At 34.1% G+C, this 8,483-nt stretch overlaps 1 protein-coding gene and 1 long non-coding RNA gene across 2 annotated transcripts; both read left to right on the top strand.

The window, feature by feature from the left end:
• The first annotated feature begins 1,113 nt into the window (after positions 1-1,113).
• LOC121790782 lies at positions 1,114-2,349 on the top strand. Its single transcript, XR_006048411.1, has 3 exons — positions 1,114-1,360; positions 1,965-2,163; positions 2,255-2,349. It is a non-coding gene; the product is annotated as an uncharacterized LOC121790782 (long non-coding RNA).
• An 86-nt stretch (positions 2,350-2,435) lies between these two features.
• Positions 2,436-5,984, top strand: LOC121790783. Its single transcript, XM_042188902.1, has 4 exons — positions 2,436-2,451; positions 4,046-5,109; positions 5,177-5,794; positions 5,871-5,984. The coding sequence occupies exons 2-3, from the start codon at positions 4,064-4,066 to the stop codon at positions 5,394-5,396; spliced, it is 1,266 nt and encodes a 421-aa protein (XP_042044836.1). The 5' UTR covers positions 2,436-2,451; positions 4,046-4,063; the 3' UTR covers positions 5,397-5,794; positions 5,871-5,984.
• The last annotated feature ends 2,499 nt before the right edge of the window (positions 5,985-8,483 follow it).

Here is an 8,483-nt window from a genome sequence, read left to right as displayed (position 1 = left end):
CCTTATTTAAAAAGAAAGCTCACCTCAAACGCTTACTCGTCAATCCCTTTCTGCTTCAACCACAAACGACGGCAAAAGTTCACCTTTTTAACACAATATGATTATGCTAAAATTAGATTTTACAAATAACTTAATTTAAAACGATGCGTGCATCCTACGTGCGTGTGTGCTCAAATTATTTCTCGTTCTTTCATAGAGATGATCATACATAATCTCGCACAACCAATCCAACGCCTATTCAAAATTTTCTTAATTAGCCAAGCTGAAGTTATTATGCGCAAACTACAGAGCAATTAAACAGAAACCTTCAACCCATTTATTTAATTTACAAGGCCCAACCAAAAGTATTAAATAGCCTAACATTTTAAAGCTAAACCAAGAAAAGGAAATAGTAGCATTATATACTCCCGCCCGCACGGCTTAACTCAGTTGGTTCCTGGGTGGTAGATTGTCCCTAAGCAGACAGGATCGAATGCTGGCAGCCGCAGTGTGGGAGTTTCACCACTGTGGTGGCTCCTTGTGTGCTGGTTACCAGTGTAAGTTCCTCCCACCTAATGGGCCGCTGAGGTACCGTGTTTGAACCCCTCCATAGCGATGTCGGACCGGGTTATGGGGGCGCCTGGGGTGAGCGAATCACCTTTTGTCCCTAAGCATTATATACTCCCTGCCACCACACGTCTACTGCCCAAAGACCCAACTCAAACCAACATCTCTCTCTGCCAATTCTTCTACAAAGCTCACTCTCAATTTCTCATCTCTTCCTCTCCTCTGTACTCTCCCTTCCCTATTCTCAATTTTACAAAAAATAAATCCCAATTCACATCTCACAATTTAAAGTCTCAAAACAGAAACTTCAAATCCTAAAACAGTAGTACAAGGCGTGCCTCCATCTTTCTTCCTCTCGGTCTCTTCTCACCGTCGGTAAAACTCGCCGCCGCCAGCTCGTTCAGGCAACTGCCGTCCGCCACTGCCAGTCACCCCTTTAGCACCGCCCAGCCGTCGTCGCCGGTGCCTCAGTCGAGCGGCGCCGCCTCTCACAACTGATCCGTCCCTCCCCCTTTTTTCTCCACTCAAAACTAATCTTTTATTAAGTTTTCTAATAGTTCGATATCAATTGTTAATGGTTGATAACATTTTCAGAACTCTGGGATTTTAAAATTTCATGGGGATGAACTAACATGAATATGAACAAATAATTCCATGGAGAAAAACAAACGTCGGACTTGAATATACCTCTAGTTTGATGGATCAAAAATTTGTGAAGCAAAATCTGGAAACTCACGGCTGCTCCACTCCTTTGGCTATCTCTTTGTTTTTCCCAGAATTTGGAAGGAGGCTAAAAATTTGTGGAATGGTTCGGGTATATATATGTTCCCATATAGGTTGTAGATTTAAAATTGATATTTATAGTTGATATATATATAATAAATTACGTGATAGGGTTGGGTTGTTGGAGGGATTTAGGGAATGGAGATATGTGATAATAGTTTGGTGATAGGGTTTGAAGAAATATATCTGACCAAGTGAAAAGATTTAATTAGATTTATTTGTTTTTTTTTTCTCCTTTATTTTTATTTTTGGGGTGTTACAGTTATTGAACAATATGCATTAATTTTAGGTTATTCTATCTTACTATAGAGAAGTTAGTACTGTTGATATTTGCTATGATGATTTTCTCCAGATGGTCATTGTTCCTTACATATTCTAAACATATAAAGATTTATACGGAAACATCATTTAATTGTTTTTCGACATGGAACATCATGAATCAAAAATATGTTTTGCAATGCTGTTATCTCAGTGATTTTTTCCTTGTATGCATAAGAGAAAACAATATCTCACAAAACTGGATTGCTATTTGGTTCATTACTCATAAGTATCTTAGCTTTACCAAAGAATTAAAGCTCTTCTCATTACCAATCTGTTGTTTGAGCTTGCAACTGAACATGCTGTTGCATTATCAGGCTGGTTTCAAGGTGAATGACCCAGTTCAAGATGTATTCAATGGGCAGGAGGTGGACGTATGGCCTCGTATTGCATGGAGTCCTAAATGGGGGCTTACATTCTCGTATTACCGGAAGGAAGATCTACCATTGCCATTAAGGGCCAAAGCATCTTCTCCAGGATCTTGCCTTGGATGGAGCTCTAGTTATCGATGCTGAGGTATGTTACAGTAAATCTCTCAATTGCCAACAACAGCTCTTTTTGACGATACAAGGAACCTGAACCTGATCACTGGTCATTTTCTCAACAGGTTAAAGTAGGAGGAACTGTGCACAACGCCGGATGGGCCATTGAAAAAGTCGATTACAAGGATACTTCAGTGCCTGAAGAAGTGAGGGATCAGAGGTTTCAAAATTATCAAAGTGGAGCAGTTGGAGAAGACATACAACGAGCCCGGAAAGTATTCATTAAGCCCCTGAGATCTTGATTCGGATATTGGATATAGAGGTCTGTCTTCAACTACTGTGCATGATTCAGTCCCACTTTGTATGATTTTTGTAACATTATATGCATCAATAAATTCTTGGGGCTTCTGCAACTGATAAGAGAGTTAGTTAGTTAGGTGGGATTTTGATGATTCATGCTTTTGAATATAGAATAATGGAAGAAAATTAGACCCTATCTAGGCTGACTGCAATTGTTTGGATCCCATTTCTGTGATATTTCTCCAATTTCATGTGGCTTATATTTCTACTTCACTTGTTTAAAAAAGTCTAATTTTACAATTGACTCGTATGAAATTAAAGTTTATTTGTGTTTGTGTTTCTTTCCCTCCCTTATTTTCTTGTTATAATTCCACATCGTATTGACGTTGCTAGCTATTTAAATATCTAAAAGTCTTGATTTTGGGGCATCAAGGGTTGGAATCTTATTTGAACTGGAACCAAATTAATTTTGCTTTTTCAATATAAATACTAATTTTGCTAGAAAAGTAAATAAATTTGTAATCTTGTTTCATCAATTTTCACTAAACGAGTTTGATGTTTGAAGAATGAAATTCAACTATGAATCTACAAAAACGTGTTGTTACCTTTTGACAATTTTCTTTTCCTGCAATGGTTAGGAAGTTCAAGCTGTTCAACATTCAAAATGTGTTATATTAATAGTTAAGGCCTAATAATATGCTTGACTTCAACATATTTTATATCGTACAAGATATCAATCTTATACTAGTACTTGGTTGGTACTATATTATTATTTTCAAATTGCAACACATACTCCAAAGTAATTTTAGAATAAACTGTGAGAATAAAAAAATATTATTGTCAATGAAATAAAAATAGACTCACACTCTACTCTCCAAGTAATTTTAAGTCAAATTAGGATCCGTTTGATAAGTTATACTAATTTACGATATAAAAATAATTTAGATATTATTATAATAAACATTACTATTATTTTGATAATTAAGAAGAAACAAGAATTCTAGTTATAAATTTGCGTTATTTTCCTTGTTAACAAGATTTTATCACTTTTCTTATTAAATAAAAAATCAAATAAATATTAGTTTAAAATTTTAAAAATAGATTACTTTCTTAGAACATAAACGAACCCTTAACTTATTGCTGGAGATGATATGTAAAATCTCATAAATTCGTTCAATATATTAAAATGGCATAAATATATTATTGTCCATTTTTATCGCCTATAATGACAACGATTGAATACTAATGTCAATATTGTAAACTGAATTTTCTTCTTCAAAAACCAAAAACCCTATCTTCCTTAGCAGATCGTCTTTTGCGCCGACACAAAGAAAGGTACGTAACGCTTGTTTCTCATCTTCATGCATAGGGTTTTCTTATTCTTATTAACACTACTTTTCTGGCTCATCAATAGAATAGATTATATATTCAATTGTCCGGCTCATAAATAGGATAGATTCAGGATTCATGCTGTTCTTATAGCTGATTTCATGGTGCCTCTACTTTTTCCCACCGGCTCAACCCTCGTTTATGTTCTTAGGGCTAATTTCATTTATGAACTTGAAATTTATTAATCCATATATTGTTATTTTAATTAACTAATTCTCATTGAACAGAACAGCATATATATATATATGGGGGGCGATCTACGGTTCATGATTTTGAAGTACTTACCTAAGTGTATCAACTACTATTGTTTTGACGAGGTGGATTTGAAGGATGGCGCTGAAATTAATCTAGTAGAATTAGAATTTCAAGGAAATTGTCTGCATAAAGACATTCCGGCTTACCCTGGATTTGTTTGTATCGGTGATGCCTTGTTCATGGCCGGAGGTGTCTTCTACGACGTCCCACATCCCACTTTTTTCAAACAGATATCTCCAACAAACTACTTGTCAACTGCGCCACTACCTGTTGTTGGTTCATCACCTGTGACTTGGACTCGTAGCCCCACTAGTATGGATTTAGCCCGAGCCGGCCCCATGGTAGCCCCATTACACGATGGCAGGATATTCATCTGCGGGGGCACTCCTATAAGAAGTAGTTGGGTTGAGATCTACGACCCCAAGACAGGCCAGTTCCTCCCTAGGAAATTGCCTGCCCACATCAAGCGTATTCCTATAGCAAGATCTTGCTTTCAGTGGACCAAAGAACTGGTTATGATATACTATGATAGATGGGTTTACACCGAACTAGAATTCAAAGACGAACACCCCATGTCCTGCGACATCGAAGGACATCAACCCACACTCCTCCAGTACAACTTGGTTACAGACAAGTGGATAGTCTTTGCAGATAACATCCCTCCCCCAATAGATGAAATGAATAAGAGGAACCTCATCTATGTGGGTGGAGACCTTCTATTCAGTATCGACTATTCATATAGTTGGTTGGTCTACGATCTGTCCTCGAGGAAGGTGGTGGGAAACGTGAGTGTGAAGCTTCCGGGTGCGAAGATTTCGGGTGCGAGGGTTATTGATGCTTTCTATGTTGGCGGCAAGACTGATGTTAAAAGTACTAGTTGGTTCTTCTACGTATTCATGCCTAATGTGATTAAACACCAGTTTCGTGGTGTTCAATATGCCAAGGTCGAAGTAGTCCAACGCAAGGACGGGGATTTGTATGCTACAGTTCACATGAACGGTGTCTTGGGAATCTCTCCCTATTCCGACATCTACATGTGAGGCATTGTATTTTGATTTAATTTTGAAATTTCTTTATATTGAAATGCTTGTTTTTGTATGCAGTATTGCAAGCTCTAAGAGAGATGCAGAGGAGGACATGTTGGAGGCAAGCACAACCAGCTCTAAGAGAGATGCAGAGGAGGACATGTTGGAGGCAAGCACAACCAGCTCTAAGAGAGATGCAGAGGAGGACATGTTGGAGGCAAGCACAACCAGCTCCAGCTCTAAGAGAGATGCATTGTTGGAGGAGAGAGGGAAAGAGAAGGTGATGAGAAGTGAATGAAAGCCTGCTGGGAACTAGTATATTATTAATATAACTATATATGTAGTTATGTATGAAGGAGATTTATTTTTGACGTTTCCCTAGCTGTCACTTATCACCTTTTGGATGATGAATTATTAGTGTATATGTAGTTATGTTGGTTGGGATCCATGCCCTCTGTTTGGGTTGGCTCGGTCGCACCACTTGCAGAGATGCCCTTCTTCCCCTTGGCCTTTCTCTTGGAAACTTTTTGGCCTCCTATTTGATTTTGTGTGCGAAAACTCTTCTCCATAGTATTGTTTTAGTCGAAGGAATCGCCCCCGTTCTTGGTGTAGTTGTTGTCAGCATTGACTTTGGTCCTCTTCAGGCTTCATGGAGAGAGTGCATGTTCAATTAGGGAGAAGTATAGCCAGCATAAGGTGAGCAAGTTTCTTGATGTTTGATGATTGTATCAAATGATAGATGGTTTTAACAATTGTTGTTTTTGTGTAACAGTACAAAATTGTGGCTAAGAAAAGCTGCCCTCCATCAATACCAATATAGTACTACTAAGGCTACCTTTGGACTATTTTTTGAAATATTTATAAACTGTGGACACCTTTTTGAATATTTATAAGAGTGCATAATCAATGTATCATTATAAGAAGGGAAAAAAAAACGTCTTTTGTGATTCAAAATTTAAAACCCACAATTAATATTACCCTATCTACATTATAATAAAAAAACGTGTCATTATAGCTTTGACCACTAATCAATTTTTATATTTAATTTTCAGTTCTCTAACTTATTTATCATATTTAAAGGGGACGCTTATAAGTTTTAAATTTGGAAGGTAAAAACATTTTTCATTATAAATGGAGGAAGTGAAAAGTTATGGAGAGGCATCTATTTTTTACTATAAATATGTTGTTAGCTAGATTTTAATTCTGATATTCCTATCTTTTTCATAAAATTCTTTGTTGAACGCTTTGATTGGATTGTTTTTTTTTTCTTTTTTTTTATTAATATGAATTATTTTATTCTAAATTCACAATGTCACATTGCCTTTAATTTCCCATGAATTTATGCATTTTTTATTTTATTTTTTTAATAATGTATTTGTTTGATGGTGCTGATAATTTTGATCTTATATCTTTAAATCTACTCATTTTGAGGAATTTGATTTTTTTTAATATCTTTTAAACCTACTAATTTTCGTAGATTATATTTGATATAGACCATGAGTTCCTTCTTTCTATTTTCCTTGACAATCGCAGAACTATTACTATGTTTTATCTTACAAGAAATTGAAAGATTTTTTATGTATGTAAGTTTTATCAGTGGGTTATGGTGTAAAATATCATTGGATGTTATGTAATTTTTATAACTCTCCCCTATTTCAGGAACAAAAATCACACCTCCAACAAAATGGTATACTAAAGATTTGAAGATGCGCAAAAAAAATCTAACATGTTGTCGATGAAGAAAAACAAGCGTGGATATAGGAAAAACAAAAATATAGCACAAAACATTTAGTTTATTAGTATTAGTTTATATTTCTTGACTTAAGTGTAGTGTAAGGTTATAGTATATTTTTAGCTTTAACAATATGCATTGATATAAAATATTATTATATTCCTATTGATTTTTTATAATATTAATTTGTGATTAGTTTTTACTATTTTAACATTTGTCACTAAATTAAGTTTGGCATGTTAATTTCAACTTTAATTTCATTGATTTTGTATTCTTAGCTTGAAGTTCGCTTGGAATTTTTACTAATTAACTATTTTTTTATACTAATAAGGAGCTTACGAAATAAAGTAATTTTAAAGTAAATAACCAATTTTCCTGTTCAGTGTTTAATTGTGTTCAGTTGTTTCATTACTATCATTTTTACATATTCTATGAATTTTTTGGAACTCTCATGACCCATTTTAATTTGTTTTGTAATACAGGAATATTATTATAATATATCATTGAATATTTCAATATGTGTAAAATAAAACTTAGGGGCTCCTACAATTAAACTTAGGGGCTCCTACAATTAAAGTTAGGAGCTCAGCAATTATATTTTTTATATCTTGATGTTCTATTTTGCTATCGAACTAAATATGTTCAAAGTGTATGTTAACTTTGTTAACATAATTTAATTATAATTATTAAAATAAAAAATATATATTTGTTTATAAATGATAACTTTATTTATAATAGAGATCTAACAATGTTCTAACTTTTATTGTACTGAGTTCGTAAATTTTATTTTATACATATTGAAATATTCAATGATATATTATTATAATATTCCTGTAATATAAAATAAATTAAAATAGTTCACGAGAGTTCCAAAAATATCATAGAATATGTAAAAATGATAGTAATGAAACAAATAAACACAATTTAACACTAAACAAGCGAATAAAATAAAATGGACCGTGCTTCGCACCGATGTGAAACTAGTACTATAAAAAGGCAAATGTGACAATTAATGCGGTACGGAGGTAGTAACTTATTTCTACTTATATCTTGAACAATTAAAGTCATAAATCCATAATTCTAAACATTATATTTTCGGTCCATGCATTTCTTTATAGCTAAAAGAAATATTTCAACTTCTAATTAAACCCCATGCTTATCAACATGGACGGTTGGATGCTCAAGCATATGATCAACGGCAATGGATGATTTCTAAAATTTGAAGTTCTTGAATTTTGTTTGGAATCCCATTCGAAAATTGATCGAAGCATTTCAATCAACTGATATTAAAAACCTAATTTCGTCTTCTTCCCAAGATTCATGTGTTGTATCCAACTTCAAATCAAAATTCGTAAGTAGCGAAATCTAATTTCAGTTTTGTAAATCTCAATCTCATCCCAATTACAGAACGTAATCATCCACAATCAATATAGGATGCATAAACATATGATGTGTCATCATCAAATGATATGAAACGGAAGTTGAATCCAAAAAAAAAATTAGATTTATAATTGATAATCCAATGCGGGAACAATTGTTAATTGCACCACATAATTTGAACTTATGATGAAATTATTCACTAATATATGATTTTGTGTGCCAATCAATGATTTTTTGACAAGTAAATCTATTAAAGATCTATACACAAAACTT

This window comes from Salvia splendens, unplaced genomic scaffold (assembly GCF_004379255.2).
Source record: "Salvia splendens isolate huo1 unplaced genomic scaffold, SspV2 ctg620, whole genome shotgun sequence".
Classification (NCBI taxonomy): Eukaryota; Viridiplantae; Streptophyta; class Magnoliopsida; order Lamiales; family Lamiaceae; genus Salvia; species Salvia splendens.
This window is presented reverse-complemented; position numbering and strand designations above follow the sequence as displayed.

What these genes read in the sequence shown, in the direction of transcription:
- LOC121790783 (XM_042188902.1), top strand. Translation starts at nt 4,064, where the DNA reads ATGGGGGGCGATCTACGGTTCATGATTTTGAAGTACTTACCTAAGTGT. An exon ending in CCCTATTCCGACATCTACAT is followed by an intron (nt 5,110 to 5,176) that starts GTGAGGCATTGT and finishes TTTTGTATGCAG; the next exon opens with TATTGCAAGCTCTAAGAGAG.